The 20,909-nt window shown below is 33.2% G+C and overlaps 1 protein-coding gene across 1 annotated transcript in view; it reads left to right on the top strand.

The window, feature by feature from the left end:
• The window catches only part of Tomosyn (syntaxin-binding protein tomosyn), a 660,678-nt gene that overhangs the window by 572,562 nt on the left and 67,207 nt on the right, over nucleotides 1-20,909 (top strand). The window contains exon 14 of the mRNA XM_072530470.1: nucleotides 2,479-2,529. Coding sequence (XP_072386571.1) covers nucleotides 2,479-2,529 — 51 coding nt within the window. The remainder of the gene's footprint in view (nucleotides 1-2,478; nucleotides 2,530-20,909) is intronic.

The raw sequence follows: 20,909 nt of genomic DNA, 5'->3' as shown, positions 1-20,909 counted from the left end.
CATTGTTTTGCAAAATAATAACTATATAACAAGTTGCATTTACTTATTTAAAGTTTGTATTGTTATTGTCCTTAAATGTTATTTAATGATAATGTAATTATGTTGTGATGGTTTGAAACTGATTACACTTAACTGAGTACTGTATTTTCCACGTCTGACGAACGCAATAATATACATTATAAGAAGGATTGACTGATAATAAAAAAATAGAATTTTGAATTAAATCAATTAAATCGCTGTCGTCAGTGTCTGATTCTGAGTCTGGGAATATGTCTTCACTATTAAAATCTTCATCTAGAAATAATACATGATTTTATGGCAGCATCAAATAATGGCTCATATGGAATGAAATCATCCTCAATAATTTTCATTTTGTCTACAATTTTTTCTCACTCATGATTCACAGAACTCATCGAACAATTTTTGAATATAATTAAAAGTTACTCTATATTTCGTGTTCTAGAATAATTTTTCAGTGCTACTTAATTCATTAGACTTATCACTCCAACTATTACTGCAACTATGACTGGAAAGTGAATTCGTTTCATCATTAAACATAATAAATATTTTTTTAGATCTCTTATTTAATCTGTCTTAATTAATATAACTTTAGGGGTCTTATATAATGTTTTTCAACTAAATCTGAGATTCCCAATTTACAGTGGGTACTTGTTTTTCAGTTATATGAGAACGAATAATCAGCCGAAGTGGCAGGCATTGTTGAACTGTTGAGTTATATTTTTGAAGATCTTATCCGTCTCTGAGTAGAAGTGGCAAAACCGGATATATTTTCCGCTTCAATTTCGTGGCCCTCCTTTGCGATATTTTTGATGCTACACATAGAAACTCCTGAAGATGCAACCCAAAAGTGTCTTTTCTTAGTATTCTACTTATTAGATTATTTATCAAGATATGTCAAGATTATTTATCAGCGGTTGCTTCTTCTTGAACGAATTTTAACACTGAACGAATTATTTCAAGAGCTTGATAATTCAAAATTGTTCTCTTTACTTTATACTGCTAATCCATTTTTAGATTAAATCAACAATTACTAGATTAAAAATCGCTATTATTAGATAGTATTAAATGTATTAAAAAGTCTTAGTCGTTAACCTGATTACTGATCTTTCCGATGTTTCTCTATTTTTCTTTATCTTCTGTCTTTGGTTACGAAAATGCAGTCCGTGTATCTTGTGGTAGATTTTACTCTACCTCTTTTTCCTTTATTTGGTAAGTTTCTTCATACTATATATTCGCAAAACGTTTCCGACATATCTTAGTAGGGGATTCTTAGAATTAATCTCCAGCAGAACCTTTTAAATGTATCTGTTAGCCTTTTATCTTTCTCGTTATAGCATTCGGCAGCTTACAAAAAAAAAACTAGGAAATCCAAGCTTCTTACGAGCCTGGTTTTGATGTCGACAGTTACTTTATGTTTTTACATGTATCCTTTATTCAGTAAATATCCTTAGCTTCTTTGCAATTGCTGATTTTCGCTTTATTTCTTTAGTACACTTTTCGAAACTATTATGATTATAAGGAAACCTAGGAAAAATCATCGATAGATGTGATATTTTTGATTTCCTGTAGACAACTTTGATTTTTGTTGGGGCTGTTTGTTATTATGATCGTTGGTGTTTCTTTTTTGTCTGCATATCTCCAATTATATATTTTTTCACCTATAGTGATACCGCCACGACACCCTTCAATGTTCTTCCGCATTTTCCTTTCGTCATATATGTTGAATAAAATGGGATTCACAATACGGTCTTGTCTCACAACTTTCGTGAGTAGATAAACAAGGATGTTTCTCGCACAAATGGCATCATGGCGCAGTGCGAGTGCACGTCGGTAACGCAGATCTCTGCAGACTCTGGTGTAGCTATTCTCCACCAGGCGTCATCCGCATTGGTAGTTTAGCTATTTTCCATGGAGAATAACTACATTACAATGTGCAGAGCTCTGCATTTACCGACGCGCGACGTGCGCTTGCATTTTACTGGGCTATGATGCAATTTTTGCCAGAAACCAACTTGTCTCTCTACTTTCGTGACTTTGAATATGATTTTTTGGGCGTGTGTACGTGTTTGTGCATTTATATTGTTTGTAATAGTGTGACGAAGATAACTAGCAATATCTTCGAGTAATTAATACAAATACTGTTAGATATTTTCTAACAATTGATTTATCTTTCAAGAACAGTAATAACAATTATTCAATTGTTAATTTTTCTTTATATCTATAAGGTTTTTTAATATTTAGTAGTTTATTGGACTTTAAATTGCAAGAATTAATGTAAAACTCTTTCCGTTATCCATAAATGTCAACTAACCTTGGTACTTCCTAGAAACTAACTAGATATTTTCCAATTTCGACTAATGACTACAATCTAAAGGAATGCAGCTTTGGCCGACTAATTGAGAACAAAGTAGAATATTTAACATTAACACTGAGTATAATTTCGTAAATATTTTCTAGGAGTTACAAAGAGATCAAAAGTACTTTGTAGTTGTTGCGACCGTGTATCAGGTAAGGAATTCATCGAGCGTTAGCATTTCTTCTTTCTTTTACATTACATAGTGTTCTTAATCATGTACTCATTTGAGATATACCATTTTTATGACAAACTACCTTGCTTAATGGTCAATCTATCAACCTGGATAAGTTTCTTTAACCTGTTTTTTGTTTATTTATTTTTCATCTCTTTCTTTTAACCTTTTAATTTAATTTCAACTTTTTTTGCATACTTTTTGGACGTTTTTAATGTATTTAAAAACTCCAAACAGTTTGTCTCTATTTTTCTTATAGTTTACACAAGTAGATACAACCTAATACCAAGTATATGCTTTTAGTACATTTCTGTTAAACATTTTTGTCCTTTTTGATAAACTCCGATTAAAATCGATTTTATTTTCTGTTCATTGCACTGGTCCAGTTGTTTTTACGCCAGTATTATTCGCAACTATATTTAAGAGCACCCATTAAAATTTTTAATTGTGTTCTTATATAATACAAACTAACAAAAGAAAATAACTACTATGAATATTCAAGTTTTTTTTGTTTAACATTTTTGTATATTTCTCTTATAACCAATTTGGGAAAACCTTTTGTCGACAGTAACTAGGGCAGACACTTCTCTCTAATATTTTTGAATTGTAGTGAGGAATATAATGCACAAAATATGCTGTAAGCTATTTTTATTAAAACATTATGAACTTTATGTTACAATAATGAATTTTGAAAGAAAAAGTTTGAAATTTTCCTAGAAGTGTAATTATCAGTTTACATAATTTTTCAGAATTTTTTTTATTTATTTTTTTTTGATCCAAATTTATAAGTTTATCCATTTATTAAACAATAAATGTTGAATAATTTTTTGGTACGTGTGTACTGCAAAGGAAGACCTAATACTAATTACTACAGAAGACAAAATGTAGCAATTAGATGGATAAAAATAGTGCAACAAAAAGAAATGGTTTATTAATATAACAGAAAAAGGTAACGCTAGACCATACATCATGCCATCACCGTAAAGAGCTTTAAAGATATTCTTGAAAATCAGACATCAAAAGATTTTCAGAAAGCATGAGAAAGATATTGTTTAACTTCAGACACGCATTGGATACAAGGGATGCCTTGTTTGCCTTAAATGTATTAGCATAAAGATTTATGGATGTGAACCAGCCTCTATATGTCTGTTTCCTTGATACGCCGATGACTGGGCCCTCGCTACACGATGCAGAATACTAGAAACGTCTGAAGACGTTCTGACGGCAGACTTATATACATTGAGCAAATATTTTCGCAAGTGGCGACTTCAACCAAATGCATCCAAAACAGAAGTTAGTTGCTTTCACCTGAACAATAAACTTGCTGGAAAGGAACTCAACATACGGTTTGAAAATACCACACTTACCCACAACAAAACACCGAAGTACCTGGGCGTAACACTAGACAGAACGCTATCATTTAAAGAGCATTTAACAAAAACTGCCCAAAAGTTGAGTACAAGAAATAACATTATACAGAAGCTCTGCGGTACCACCTGGGGAGCATCGGTTTCCACTCTCCGCTCTACTGCCTTAGCCCTTGTTTTCTCGACCGCTGAATATTGTGCTCCAGTCTGGCTACACAGTCCACACGTAAAAAAGGTCGACAATCAGCTGCACAGCACTATGAGGATGATAGCTGGTACAATTATTTCAACTCCCACCCAATGGCTTCCAGTATTAAGTCACATCCCACCTCCACATTTACGACGAGTCGACGCACTTACACGTGAATACAAAAAGATCATGAACAATATAAACCTGCCGATCCACCAAGATACCGAGGATGCACGAAATACCCGTCTCCGTTCTAGAAAACCACCAATGAAAACGGCAAGAATGATACATGAGGAGTTCAACATCACGAATGCATGGTCCCAAGAATGGAACGAATGGCAAAATAACATGCCCTGCATTACCCACAAGCCACCAATTTTTTATTCTTCCACGCAAAACATGGTCCACTCTAAATAGGATCCGAACCAGACATGGCAGATGTGCATACATGCTACATAAATGGGGAAAGAACCCGTCTCTTCAATGTGACTGTGGGGAGAACCAAGTGTGTCCCTCAAGATCCTAGAATGGTAGCCCTGAAGACTTCCTGTTTGCAACTTCAGAGTCAATTGATTATATAAATACACTTGATGTTTGTTTGTAACTATTTAAAGTTTGTCAAATACCTATATTACTAGTGTTTGTGTATTTGTTCTAAATGTGTTGTAATTGCCATACGATAAATAAAAAATCCTTGATTACAACAAAGCATTTGACAAAGTCCGACGTACCGCTTCCTACAAATACTTCGAGACAAAAATCTGGATATGAAAGAAATTAGAGGAATACCAAGACTGTATTTTAATCAAGTTGTGTCTGTAAAAGTTGGTAACAAATTATCAGATGAAATAGAGATACAACAAGGAGTAAGGCAGGAGTGCATACTGTCTTCGCTGCTCTTAAACTTGTACTCAGAGGAGATAGTTTAGGGAACACTAGCAAAGAGGGCGGACTAACTTTAAATATCATGTTTAATTCATAACCATTGCAAAGACACAACGACAAGAGAGGTTATGGATTACGGGCTCGTTAAACGATTAACTCGTTGAAAAGGGGGAATAGTGGTAACCGAAAACAACGATTATACGCAAGAAATCAAGTCAAGATTAGCAAAGTCCTGAGAAACTATTTAATAGTATGAGAAAAGTATTTAGACACAGTGATCTGAGCCTGCAACTCAAAGAACGAATACTGAGATGTTATTACTTTTCTGTATTGTATGGAATAGAGTCATGGACGCTAAAACATGACATTAGCAACAGAGTAGAGGCATTTGAGATGTAGACTTAGAGGAAAATCTTCAAAATATCCTGAGTGAACAAACAATAAGGTTGTGAACAACAACATTTTGAAACGAATGAAAAAGGAGCAATTGAATAGAATGGAAATGAGGAAGTTACAGTATTTAGGCCATATTATGAGAAGAAAGAGATTTATGTTGCTTCAGTTTATTATACAGGGAACGAAACTGGGCAGAAGAAGCATACGAAGATTATGTGAGACTGTAATTTTGTTAGGCTGTTTAAAGCAGCAGTATTAAAGGTGACGATAACTGTAATAATAGCTAACCAACAAGAAGAATATAACAGACCTGCTTTTATCAATGTTATAGTAGAATGATTCGTATTGATGACAATAAGGCACTCGCTAATATTGAGTTCAGAAAATCAATAATGTAATGATTGCTTCCAAATATAGAATTTTCGTAACAAATATAATGGAAATATGAAAGTAAATGTGACAAATGGTCTGATAATATATAAAATAAGACCGAAATTAGATTTTTTCTCATACATTTGAAGAACAGTTTAAGAATTTAAATGAGGAGTAATGTCTAATCAAGATCGATGGCCAATACGTTGCTTATCTATGATTTCGCGACCATATAATGTTTATCGGCAGAATAAGGCACTCGCTAATATAGAGCTCTGAGCAATTGTTTAAAAAATAAATAATGTAATGGTTGCTTTCAAATATAATGGAAATATGAAAATAAACGTAGCAAAGGGTCTGATATATAAAATAAAAATTAGATTTTTACTTATACATTTAAAGAACAGTTTAAGAATTTAAATGGAGAGTAATGGCTAATCAAGATCCATGGCCAATACGTTCATAATCTATGATTTTACGTCCATGTCATGTTTATCAGCTGAAATATGAAAGAACTACTTTGAATATCAAGCACATTTCAAAATATGTTGGACAAACATGCGCTAATATAACTGAAATATTGCGGAAAACGATCAGGAATTGGCTCAGAATAGCAACACTACAACCCTTGTAGAGCAGAAGGTTTCCGAAAGGAAAACAGCTACTTTGAACACAAAGAACATCGATTTTAAGGTGAGTATAAACAAAAAGAAAACTGGCATATTAAAATGCCACAATTTTATAGTTAGATGAAAATTAAATCGAAAAAGTCGATGAATCGTAGATCACTAGGAGAATCTGCGCAGTCGGAAACAGAAAGAAGATTACTAAGAAATAGACATATGACTTTAAATTTAATTAAAAATGAAAAAATATTTGACAATACCATGTTACTAGTAAAGACCAATTCGATGGATAAACACCTCCTGAGTTATCACCTAACAGGTTAAAAGTAACATGTTGAATATGGAACTAGCTGTGTCAGGAATACTTGTAAGACAACATTATATCAAATAATAACATAAAAAATGGAACAAAAGTGGAAGATCTAATCACTAAAATTTCTCAAATAAAATAGAACTAGGTTGGAAACGTAACAAGAAAAAATAATGAGCAATCGGCAAGAAACTGTATTGTCCAAAAGAACACAGCTGACCACCTAGAAGAGATAAGATAAGAGTGAAAAGTTCAAGTGAAAGCCTACATTCAATAGTACATAAGAAAAGGCTAATAGAAGAAGACAAAGAATGTAAAATAAATATATGAGTAAAAAGACAACTCTTACTATCATTTTATGTTAGGAAAGATGACAATAAGACAACCCTGGAATACTCATCTGTTCCATCGATTTCAATAAGTCTTCTGATAATATCACACACCAACTTACAATAATTCTCAGGGAGATCATTTAATATGACAGTGACATTAGAAACATAATATAAGAGATAGGGACAGGAATATTTCCATTGCATGTTTCGTGGACTTCAAAAAGGCATTCGATAAAGTACAGCATGTAAAATTAATGCAAATATATTCGTGTCATTAAAGATTTGTACTGGAATCAAACTGGTATCGTAAAAATTGGGAATAACTACACCGATGAAATCTCCATACAACGAGGAGTGAGCCAAGGTTGCATTTTGTCGCCAACATTGTTCAATGTTTACTCGGACCAGTTATTTAAAAGGGAACTACTTAATATGATTAGATATGCACACGATACAGTAACTCTGTCAGATAATATTTAAGGTCTCCAAATTTTGCTTGATCGTATTCACGAGGTAGGAGCATGGAAATGGGCATTAAAATAAACTCAAATAAAACCAAATTTTTAGTGTTTCTATATATAAAAAGGTAGGAGAGTTCTAGGAAGAAAGAAAAAACCCTGGCTGAGAAACTTGAACAGCAGCTAACATAAAACATGCGGCACAAAACAGACAAACATATCATATGATGGTCACCAGTCTTCTGTAGAAGACGGCTCCTAAATGGTAAATATGGACGTAATCAAAAGCTGATTACATAATTACTTGAATATTCAGAAGACGAATAAAATATTTCGTACAAATTGCTTATACGCAAAAACTTTAATGGTTTAATAAGACGATGGGAAGATGATTAAATGAGTAAAAATCGCATTAATACCGCAGTATATATATCTGGGCTGCCTTAAATATTCATAGGAAATTGTAGAACCTAAAACGGATTTAAAAATTTAAAAAAATGAATTTGAAAGTCTTATTGACACCCAAAAAAGTTTCCAAAAATCTTACCGGATTCTTCTCTTTTATATTGACATTAAACATGTTGTTCTTAGAAGTAGGACACCTCTAAATATGCAATAGAAAAATACAAATCAGTTATGTTTGGAAAATACCTGTGTCTTTCCAATTTCGTTAATATTTTTTATAAATGACGGCGTTTCTTTCACACTCTGATGGTGTGTAGACCGAAGTCAAACTTGGAAAGAAAAAGTCAGCTTTCTTAGCCAAGGTTTCCACCTCATGGACTAGTCACGCTGCTATAGCGTGATAGATAGAAGCTAGATACACTGCTTTCTATAAAACAAATTATAGAAAATTTGTTTCTGGAGGATAGAGTTAAGCCACGTAATATGGTGTGTATTTTCTGTCATTCAAATAATTTTCACGAAATTTAATGTGGTCATGTTTCAACCATAGACATATATTACAAGATACACTGACTGCTGCAATACAGTAGCGTTCCCCCAGTGCGACAGAGAAAACTGACGCAAAGCAGTCCCTGAATCTCTGTCTAATGGGACGGGTTTATCGACCAAGTGACCTTCTCGTTGGTTATTTAGGTCACGTGGTTTATAAATCTGTCAAATTAGAAAGAGATGCAGGGACTGCTTTGCGTCAGTTTTCTCTATCGTACTGGGAGAACGGGCTGGTATTGCAACGATCAGTTTATGTATATGATTTCAACCAAGCACACAGACAACATAATTCAAATGTATTCTTTTTAGTTTTGAAAAACAGATCATAGAAGAAGCGCTTACTTACAACCGAACTGCTGAAACAAAAAGAGAAAATATAAGAGACAGCAGTTTACTTTTATAGAATATATCACAATTAGGTACATACTTAAACAAAATTATTAGACAAAAGAACCAACATGACTATCTACAGAACTTTGATTAGACCCTTAGTTACCTATGGTTGTGAAACCTGGGTAATAACGAAAAAAGAGGAAGCCCAACTCAGGACATTCGAGAAAAAGATACTGAGAAAAGTATATGATCCGGTGCAAGAGGAAGACGGAGAATCAGGAGAAACGACAAGGTTAATGAACTGAATGAAGGGTATGACATTTTAAGATTTGTGAAAAGTCAAAGACTGGCTGGGACATGTTCAGCGACGAGAAGACACGAAAACGACAAAGAAGATGTTACAGAGGAAGCCGGAAGGAAGGCGGAAAAAAGGAAGGCCCATGATAAAATGGTTGGATGACGTTGAAGGCGACTTGAAAACCATGAATATAAACAATGGAGGAGAAGGGTCCAAGAGAGATCCGAATGGAAGGACATAGTTAGACAGGCAAAGACCCATCCAGGGTTATGATGGCAAAAGAAGAAGAAGAAGGTACATACTTTTTTTTGCGAAGGTTGGCAATCATTTCTTTAAACACTTCCCTATCTTTTGTAAGGTGAAATATCAGTTTAAGCTTCCTTCTTTCAAAGTATTTTCTTCACTCTACTCTTCCTTACATGATAACGTGTAAAAGAGAGTAATTATAGTTTTGAAGTATGTGGCCCAAATACAGATGTTTAGCATGTAATATACCACTACTTATACCATAACCAATCAAAGAAGGAAAAACAATTTTAGGTATAAATAACTGGAACTAGAACTACTCTACGCCACATAATAATGAAGATCGTAACATAAGCCTCTAACCTCGATGGTCTAACCATAGTAATGTGAGGTTAAATATTGGATTTATTTACATTTGGTATTAAATCATAGGTGTCATTTACTACAATAGTTCTGAAAAATGTCTATTTATACTTCTATCTCAAGTGAAATATTTAAAATAATGTTGCTCTTTTAGAGGCAGTTGGTTATAAGTAAACATTTTTAATTTTAATCGAATTTGTAATATATTCTTTTACATAATGGTATTATTAAGTATAATATTTATTTTAAAGTTATATATTACTTTGTAATAGGCTGTGTCTATTTGTAGCTCATTTTCATCACCTCTCCTTCTACCTACTTAACTATTGACACTAGATCGATTTTGGTATTAACGATACAACTGTAGAAAATCTCTTTCCATTAGTTTATTGATAACTGTATTTTCAAGAAGCAATAGCAGTATCGTTTCGAACATCACTTGAACGGTGTTTTGCATTTCTTAGGCGTTTAGTTTGTTGTAGAGTTTACCACCACACTGTAGTTTTCTCTTACATCACTTGTAGTTAAGTTGTTGAAGCGAGTTTAAAAAATTGAAATTTAGTTTTACTAATTTAAGATATTTTAAAATACTGGGAATAGGGCGGTAAAAAATATAACTTTATAAAATTTTTACCTTGAAAATTGCTAGATATTTTATCAAATTAAAGTTTATCTAAGCTTTATAGATATATATATTTACGGCTATTTTAAAAGTGTTATTCGACTTTTCATCTGATTTTATTAAGGAATTTAAAAATGATAGAGAAATGACAACTAAAGAGTCTATAAAATGAAGAAAGTGTGCACTGAGACTGAATAAAGAAGAATGAAATGTACAGAGCTGATAAATGATACAATTGTATTATACTCCCTTTCATTGCAAAGGTCAACGACCAAGGAGTCTTTGCGATTTATAGACTGTTGTAAAATATGTTGTTTTTTACACCAAATTTATAAACAAAAAGAAAAGTCAGTGGAAGATTCGAACCCGAATTATCCAGGTCCAAAAGCAGAAACAATACCATGTAGCTACCACTCGACTTTTTACATCAAACATTCTTCATAAGCAATTCTGCTTGTTCATTGGCGGATTAATACCTCTATGGAAGTTTGTCTCGTCCGATACTTCTTTTGCCGATTGGTGACTTGCTATTTTGACGACACGGGTCTCCTCCATTGTGCTTATGTGGTTATTCCACTCTTTTTTCTATTTGGTGTCCATTCATTTATACACTGTACGTTACATTTTCTTCTAATGTCTTCACTTCTCTTTCGATCTCTCAGCGTATTTCCTGTAATTCTTCTCAGTACTCTCATCTCTGCCGTTTTCAGTAGCCTTTGCGTTGTGGTTGTGTCGGGTCTTATTTCTGAGGCATATGTCATTATTGATATTACACTGGCTTTATAAATTCTTGACTTTATCTCAGTGTTAATGTGTCTGTTTCGCCACATAGTATTATTAAGGCATCCTGCCAGTCTATTTGCTTTTTGTACTTGATCTCTCACTTCTTTGTCCAGGTCTCCATAGCTAAACAGTGGAATTTACGGGTATTTTATTTCCATTACTTGTTTAATACTGATGCCATCAATTTCTATTTTACACCTGGTTGGTTCTTTGCTGACTACTCTTGTTTTAGTTTTCTAAGATGAGATTGTCATATTAAATTCTTTTGCTCTAATGTTAAATCTGTGGACCAGTCTTTGCAGACTATCCTTATCTTGAGCTATCAATATTGCGTCGTCTGCGTAACAGAGTATTTTTATTTGTTTATTTCCCATTCTGTATCCTCTTCCTTTGTTAACGCTTTTCATGATTTTATCTATGATTAAATTGAAGAGCATGGGGCTCAGTGAAACCCCTTGTCTTATTCCGCTGCCTATTTCTATGTGTTCTGTAAGTTGTCCATCTATTCTGACTTCCATTTTGTTGTTGATAGTTTTTATAATATTTAGGGGAACTTCTCTATTATACAGAAGATGGATTACATCTTTGAGTCTTACTCTGTCAATCGCTTTCTTTAGGTCAATCAGACACAGAAATGCTGTCTATTGCATTTTAGTATAAAAGACTTTGTGTTTTATAATTTTATTAATTAATGTTGTTAATTGTTCTGTCATTACTGCTCCACAATATTTCAGTAACTCGTTTGATATCCCGTCTTTACCTGCTGCTTTTCGGTTCTTCAGGTTTTCAAGTATTTTCCGAACTTCCTGTACATCAAACATGTAAGTTTTATTAAAGTTGCTACTTCACTTGTGTTTGGTAATGGAAGGTCACGTGGTCAATAAACCCTACGCATTAGAAAGAGATGCAGGAACTGGTTTGCATCTTTTCGGGAACTTTGCATCTTTTTCAGTCGCGCTGGTGGAACGGGTCTTTTAAATAAATAGTCTTTTACATAACCTCAAACTCGATCTTTTCTAATACGAAAATTGTTTACTATTAATGCGTTGTGTTTGGACAAAATCGTGAAGCGTTTCTTTACAAGTGGCCTCCAATATTTATGATTTTAGGGACGTAAATTTTGAATATTATAATATTTCTCATTTATTAGTGTATAAACATTAAATTTCAAAGAACTAGTTCTGTTATTCTTCTTCTTTAGTTTTTCCACCTCCACCTACCTGGGTATTTGGCCAAACTAGTTATATTCTTGTGACAGATTGAATGACGTGTGATAACAAACCACAGTTAGTAATTTTCAGGAACGCCAACTAAAACAGTGACGTCAAGTAATGTCATCACAAATACTCTCTTGTATTAATCCCGGTTTCTGCTGCCAGATTCTGTACAACAAAACAAGTGTCATATAACAAGCAACGATACTTGAGTTACGTTTTAGTGTCTTGGTTTTTGATAGTTTTATGATTTTTTTCTATGCAATTAATAATTCTTATGTAATAATTGTTTCGTGTACTATTGGTTCCTTCAGTTCTCTTCAAAGCGTTTTAACATGTACCTTTTATTAAACTTTTGTGGCTTCTTAGCATTCTTGCCGAATCGTTCAATCACAATAACGTTTTTTATGTTAAAGAATAATTCTTCCTATTCAGCAGTATTGTTTTTCATTTCATTCTTCTTCTTCTCGTAGCACTACAACCCGGGGTGGGTTTTGGCTGACTGCACAACTTGCTTCCATCTTGAACGGTCGTCCATAATAGCTGGATCAGTGGGCAGCTCCATTGTTCTTAGATCTGACCATATATTGTCTCTCCATCGCATTCGTGGACGTCCTAAGGGCCTTCTTCCTGTGAGGGCTTCCTCCCATATTAACTTGGCAAGACGGTTATTAGGGAGTCTATGGACATGGCCAGCCCATTTTAGACGTTGGGATTTAATCTCTTGGACTATATCGCTCGCTCTATACATCTGCTTGACCTCAGCGTTTGTTCTCATTCGGTATTGGTTGTTATTAATGCCGTAATAAGGCCCAAAGATTCTTCTGAGCATTTTCCTCTCAAAACATCTGTTTTCTTTCAGTTTCTTTGGTCAGGGTCCACGTCTCACACCCATACATGAGCACCAGTATAATCACCGTTTTATATATTCTAATCTTTGATGTTCGTGTTAGGCTTTTAGATTTAATAGTATTGTGGAGGCTGTACATACATCTGTTTGCTGCCTGAATTCTTCCTTTAATCTCTTCCGCGATATCGTTATCTGCAGTGATTGTTGCTCCGAGATATTTAAAACTCTTCATTCTTTCAAAGTTATGTAGCTCTATTGTTACATTTTGCCCTATTCTATCTCGTCCCTTTTGTTTGTTGATGCACATGCATTTGGTTTTCTCTTCGTTTACCCTTAAACCAGTTTTCTTTGCCTCTACCTAAAATTTATTAAAAGTCTCCTTCACATTGGTGACAGTGTTTCGCACAATGTCAATGTCATCTGCGTATGCTAGTAGTAATTTTGGTCCATTTACTGTCAGTAATTCTGTCAGTAAGGTGTGCTGCTCTTACTACTTTCTCCAGGATGATATTAAAGAGGAGAGGTGACAGCGCATCTCCTTGTTTCAGGCCATTGCTTATTTCGAAAGATTCTGAGAGCTTGTTACCTATCCGTACTTTGGATCTACAGCTATCTACAGCACATAACTTAACAAGCTGGATAAGTTTTTTTGGAACTGAAAGTTCTGCCTTTGCATTATAGTTCTATTGAATTCCCATCCTTTTTCAATCAGCTGTCTTAGAGTAAAGATCTAATCTATGGTCGATCTATGTTTTCTGAAATTTCATTTCATTGGTGTTTATTTTCTTTGGTAAGGCAGTGTTTGCTGGTAAACTTCAATATTTTTATTTTTAGACCAGCCTACATTGATATTTGTATTATGTCAAATAGAAGAACAACATGGGCTTGTTAACAATATGCAAATACTTACGCAAGAGGATTCAAATATTGAAAAGAAAATGAAATAAACGTAAGACTCTTTGATAATAGTATCGGAAATAAAGGATTGGGCAATAAATACTTATCAAATCGGAGCTACTATTAAAGCAATTTACTTAATTTGAATAACGACTCTAAAATAGATAACGCTAAGATCAGCAACAATGTTCAAAATTACTTACAGCAAATACAGAATGTACTGAAAAATGAATAATGAACATAGAATTCCCGTTTTATGCTAATTACGTTGCAATGCTCAGATCAGCAGTTTTTTTTAGAAGAAAAGTGAATATATTTCTAAAAATTCCGACTAATGATATTTTTTACCGCCTAATAACCAATATTTTTAAGTTTTTAATACTAATATTTGCGCTACTTTTGTTACTTTATTATTTTTTGTTGTTAAAAGTCGAGTTAAATCGTAGAGGGTCTATAGTAAGTAACGATACTCTAATTTAAATTTTAACAATTTTTTAAACCCTATATATATATAAACTTTAAATGTAAATTCAACTTTTCGAACGCCTGTAACTTTTTCTCTTTACCCTATTTTACTTTTTCAGCATGACAAAGAGGTGACTTGTACTTCCAAACCTGTAACTCTAATTTCAATCTGATCTGTGTTCTTAACTGTGTGTCTTTTGTCCGTCCTGTCTCTTAAAAATGCCTTTTATGTTTATTGGTGTTAAATGTCTTACACTTTTTAAACTACCTGCAAATTTAAGTATTAATGTCAGATCACAGATAACTTGGTCGAGAAAAAAAAACATAACATATTTTAAAAGTATTTACCTTTGTTTTATTTGCTCATGGACAATATAGTTTAGTGCTTTTTGCACGGGCTGTTGAGACATCTCACCCCTGGTTATTTTTTCATTTTATTCTTTGTGTTTATGTACCTTTTGTCCAACACGATAATACCCATTACCTAAAACTTATAGCATATTTTTATTACCATTACTAATATCATTGACTAGATAAATATACCACTTTACGTACTAAAAGGTTCATAAAACTTTTACAACAAAGATTATGGTTTTAAAGAATGATCAAATATTGGCTATGCTGCTTTTTGCCAATATGATACCGAGCCATCGAAAATATCATAATTGTAGGCTGTGAATTAATAATTTAAAAAAATTACAGAAGGCCATGATAACTGTAATTTCAATATAGTTACTTTACAAACATATTTTTTTGTGTATGAGATTAGAAATCTTCTAAATACCATGGCAGGTGAATCGTACCGAGCGAGTTGAATTCAGGGTAGATGGAGTAAATCCGAACGCATTTCCCCTTTTGAGAGGTCTTGCGTCTGAAGGCTGCGCGTTTACTCACGTGCGCAGCCCTCCATATTCTTTTTTAATTTATCTGTATGTTTATATTTAATGTATATTTGTCCTTGCTGTCTTTCTCTTTCTAGAATTTCTTTCCTTTTTATAATTTTTTTATTGCATTTAAAACAGCCTTAAAATCATTCTTTCCTCTTTCCATAACCTTCATTAGGTCTTGCGCCCTGAATATGCATACGTTGGAATACATTTCGACTCTATTTTCATTAACTCTAATTCTAGTATATTCAAATACACAATGTTCGGCATTAACTCCACAGTCCGCACAGTTCCTATCCGTTGCTTTATCTATTCTTTCGAAATAGGCTCTGAACGATTCATGGTCCGTTAGAAATTGTTTAAAGAAGTAGTTCCTGCTCTTATAATTGCAATTGATCCACTCGTCCACATCCGGCATTAGCACCTTCTTATTGTTTTCCTTCTTCCTTCTTTCTTTTCTGGCTATTCTTGACGTATGTTCTCGATCTTTCTTTTGCCTGCAGAACAATTGGTAGTACTCCCGCTATTACCTGTAGAGTTACAGCCGAGGTGAGATTAACAAAGCTTTCCTTTGTGTTTTTTCCAATATTAGTTTAGACATTTGTTTGTTTAGTACTTGATGCCAGATTGGTGAAGCATATAAAATTGACGAGTGGACAATTTCCATGAGGATTCGTGTTTTTTCTGCACTAGGTTAGGCATAATTCTTGCTAGTGCCGCAGTTCTTTGATCAGCCTTATTGGCGACGTATTCGCTTAAAATCAAGCATTACGCCCAAATATTTCACCTTTTTTACTGGAAATATTCTTTCTTTTTTCAGCATGAAGGAGATATGATCTCTGTCTCTTGGACCTTTAAGTATGATTGCCTCTATCTTTTGTGAAGTTAATTTTATATCTCTGTTTTTTAAGCAAACTGGAACTCTTTCTAGTGTAGTATTTGCCGAATTTTTGATCAGCTAATTATCATTGAGCTCTACAAGTACCACCAAATAGTCTGCGTGGCATAGGCTTGTATCCCAGATCTTCTTTTAGAATGTTGTGATTTAAAATCTTCCACAATAGCAGTTTCTGTGGCACACCTGCCGTTGTCTCTATTAGGTTAGGTTAGGTTAGGTTTTGCCTTTGCCATGCTTATTTGTCTTTTTGTGTAGTATTTGTGAAGGTATGAAGATGCTTCTAAATTTCTTAATATATTTATTATTATTTTACAGCTTGCACAATTAAAGGCATTTTTGATATCTAGAAAAAAGACCACTAATCACATACTTCTACGTGTGGCTGCTATTTCCATTACTATTACTACTACGTCTATTGCAGATTTTTCTTTCCTAAACCCATATTGGCCTTCAGATATTCCTCTTTTTTCCATTATTACTTCTTTTGAAGTCAATTTTTAATTAATACTTCCAGGATCTTGTCTAATGTATTTAATAGACATATTGGTCTAAAAGCCCCTCGTTCGTCGATTTCTTTCCAGGATTTAAAATGAGTAACAGGTTGGCCAGTTTCAGTTGTTAAGGGAATATTTGTCGTCTTAGTAGATCATTCAAGATTACTTTAATCCATTCAGCTTTTTCTTGTATAACGATTTTGACGATTTCTGGTAGAATTTTATCTGGACCTGGTGCTTTTTCAGCTTTTAATGTGTAATTGTTTTTATGTAATGTGCCTTGCAAAAGTTTTTACAAGGCACTTTTCGGATAATTTTTGGCGCCTGTTGAGTCTGTTTTGCCTTTTGAGTCTGCCATGACTTCAACATGACCTCGAAACTTTTTCTTCTCTACCTCTTCCATACTTGCTAGGCATTTTTCGATGCCTGTTGAACATTATCGGGCTTTTAATACTTCTCAGCGACTTTACGCTCTTAATCGTCGGAAGTGTAGTTTCTATTGGAATCATGTTTCATAGTTTACTGATGACTGAGATTGCTTTATAGGATTGTTTCCACTCCAGACTCATTCCTCGAGAAGCTAAAGGTTTCTTGGTCACTTGCGGTAGTACCAAGGCTAATGAAACATGGATATTACTCGATACTTTGAATTGAAGCGTCCTTAGCTTCTATCTGGTCGTTTTCGTATCAGAGACCGAGCATGAAGTGTTTCTCCAACACAAAAGGTCTTATGGCTACCGAAGGGGTGATTCGAATACACGTTATTGTCTTTCCACTTATCTCTTCTATCAAAAATTTCTCTCATATATCGTCTTGGTTACTGATTACTTCTTTAAGTGTGTCAGGGGCTTTGTATAGTTCGCTGTAGAATTTAGTTATGAGTTGTAGTATTTCAATTCTGGTGTTTTCGTTTGTTACAGCAACGATTTGCTTCTTCCCAATCATTAATGCTTTTCTTGTTTTCTTTTAGTTTCTCCTGTTTTCGATTGCATTTTCTATCAGTCTTTCATTGCATTTTCTTATGCCTTCCTTAATACTTTTCGTTATTGTCTATATACATATATAGGCTTTCTGCCAACACTCGATATAACTTTTATTAGTAATTAATATACCCAGGATTAACAGTAAATTTTGCCGAAGCTGCCTTACTTTGCTGAAATTCGTGTGTAGGATCCTGATTGGGTCATTGAAACCTATTTCGGGCAGCGACAAGGTCCACGAGTCCAGTCTTCTTATATTAATTCTAGGTGTAAGCTTTAGTCGATACTATGGCGTTACAGAATCTTTGGTTTATATTGATATAGTTAATCTGGTTTCTTACTATGTTCTCACCATCATCTCTAGGGGCTTTCCAGGTGTATATTCTTTCTGTATTTTTATGTAGTTTCTTTTATCTTTGTATTTGTAATTTTGAGTCCTCTTCTGAACCTTCTCTTTTTCTTTTTCTCGCCGTATCTATTTTATTTCAAGGAGTTCAAGAAATACTGTCAGGCACTGTAGTGCGCTCATACCATTTCAAGGCTTTGGTCCCCAGAGTTCGACAGCTTTCTGAGGCATCGCTTAGGCAATACTTTCCACTTTATACCAAATATCCTATGGGCACAATACTGTTAAAGTTACTTTCCCACCCAGTCTGTCTCATGCGAATTTCTCAGACCGACACGGGTCAGAAGTTTTACCCACTTTGGTTGTCTATGTATGTGACACCTCTAGATTGTTTCAAGTAAGTACTATATGTCTTATAGTTTAATATAGTTCCATCAGTTCCGATTTTATTATTTGTACCCAATGTATATTTCACATTCTTTCTGTTTTTTGTTTATCTAGTGTTATAAAGGTATACAGTGCTAAAATATTTTGAAAAATTGGTACTGACTTTTTTGGTGAAGAATATACTTACCTTAACTATCACAACTTTATTGGAAAATACCCTCTAGAATTTTATAATTTAGTATTATTCCTTGTGGTAGTGAATTGTGAGTTTACTTTGTTCTTATATCCCTCTACAATGATAGTAGCAGGATTGTCGAGCTCGATGACTGTAATAATGCTCTATCTATAAACCAATATTTTCGAGAAATTTAGTCTTAGTGTAATTGTCTTTTAAAATATTATCAACGATCAATGGTTAGTGCAGAACGGAAGGACCATATGTAAAGAAAATAAAAGGTGTATATTAATAGGCAAATATTTGATCGTTTTTTGTAGCCTTTATAAATATGCAAATATATTTTTAATACTTTATTTCTTTATATTTTTAGCTCTTGACATGAACACTTAAAGATAAAAAAATGTTAGTGCTTTAATCAGGATTTTTTTTACTGATTCCTAATAAAAATCTTATTAGGCCATACCAATTGACTAAAACTATAATTTTTAAAAATAAACAACACACTAAACAGTAAATATATCATCTTCAAGTAAGACGTATGTGTTCCAGCCGTTGTTTTGTACAAACTCCAAAAACACATTACAGTGGTATTTTTTATAAATTATAACAAGATAAAAGAGGTTAGAAATGTGTCTAAATGTTTTTTTAGTTTATTACATAGTAAATTAATAACTAAAAGTTGTTGAAAAACTAATATCCAACAAATTGTTCTTCTCCTATTTTAATTGTCATCGCCAAAAGAATCATTTTTACAAACATATACGCCGTAAAGTTTTTTTCTTTAAATTTAATATAGGTAATAAAAGTATGCTAAATTTAATTCTTGTTCGTAATTCTAATGTTGTTTACCAGGAATGCCTCTAACTGCATGATTCAATCTAGGTTATAAATTTAATGGAATATGGTTTTACGTGCCAGGTAAAACTTGGAAATCTTTGACACCGAACTCTCTCGTAGAGTTGAAACGAAGTTTTTAGATAGAGACAACTCTGTCATGCATCCTACCCATAAAGTACAGGTATATACTTGTACTTTATGTCGTGGAAATATCGCAGCGATGTCTCGCATAGTTTACAGTTTTTTGAGTTATCAATTGCACGTTCGTATAGTTGGTAGATTTCCAAAGGTACCTCCAATTTTACTGCTATTGCTCTTAAATTTGATGCATGTTTTTTGGGTGGCCACATTTTTTTGTGGCGATGAAGTATTTTTATGACATTTTTTAATGTTTGTGCTGTAGTTTGGCTTTACCCTTAAACTAATCCTCAAATAATAAAAATATGAAAATAATTTTCTTTTACAGGAACCAGTTTTTTCAGCATTATTGATAAAAGGAGGAGATCTATTTTTCAATGATTTTAAAATAATAGTAATAAAAATATAAATATAAAATATGTAAAGTACTTTTTGATTGAAAACTATTTGATAATTAACTATTTTAAAAACGTTATTAAATTTTTTAGATCTTTTTCAGTGTAAACAAATGGTAAAGCTATAATAGCTGTAGTTGGTGTGTATTATTAGATCAGAAAAATTAGCAAATAAAAGCCTTTTTCGTGACACTCTTTGATACAGGTATCTAACAACTGCTTTTTACACATTTAGTGATAACAGTATACAGGGTGTCCCATAATTAATTGGACATTAGCTAATGGGTGATAGCTGACATCAAAATAAAGCGTTTGAGCTCAAATTGCTTAGGCAAAATGTTGCTAGTTTTCGTTCTACAGGGTGATTCATTAATATTTTTTTATAATATTTTTAGCGATATATTGAAAATTATTTAACCGATTTAAATAAAATTTGGTATCTTGCTATTATTTAGTATACTTAATATGAAAATGATATTAGTTCTACCGATGACACTAGGTGGCGCCACCTACTATAACATTGGTTCATTAATGGGGCCACAATTTTTTTCCCGCCCTGTATAAACATTCTAGGAAAAAAACATGAAAAAACATTCAATTCTACACAAAAAAGGTATTCTTGTTTCAAATCAAAAAAGTACACCGTTTTCGAAATAAACGTATTTTTTAGAGACGTGCATAAAATAAAAAAATTTTACAAAAACTTATGTAAATTCAAACATTATTCAAAATGTCTTAAATAAAAGTGAATATTAAATGTATTAGTAGTAGATAATTTTTGCAAACAAAATGCATATGATTGAAACAATTATTTTCATTAAACCTTTGACTCAGTAACAAATTTTAAAAAAATCAGAAA

Source organism: Diabrotica undecimpunctata, chromosome 4 (assembly GCF_040954645.1).
Source record: "Diabrotica undecimpunctata isolate CICGRU chromosome 4, icDiaUnde3, whole genome shotgun sequence".
NCBI classification, from domain to species: Eukaryota; Metazoa; Arthropoda; class Insecta; order Coleoptera; family Chrysomelidae; genus Diabrotica; species Diabrotica undecimpunctata.
The sequence above is the reverse complement of the archived record's forward strand: the minus strand, read 5'-3'. Positions and strand labels throughout refer to the sequence as shown.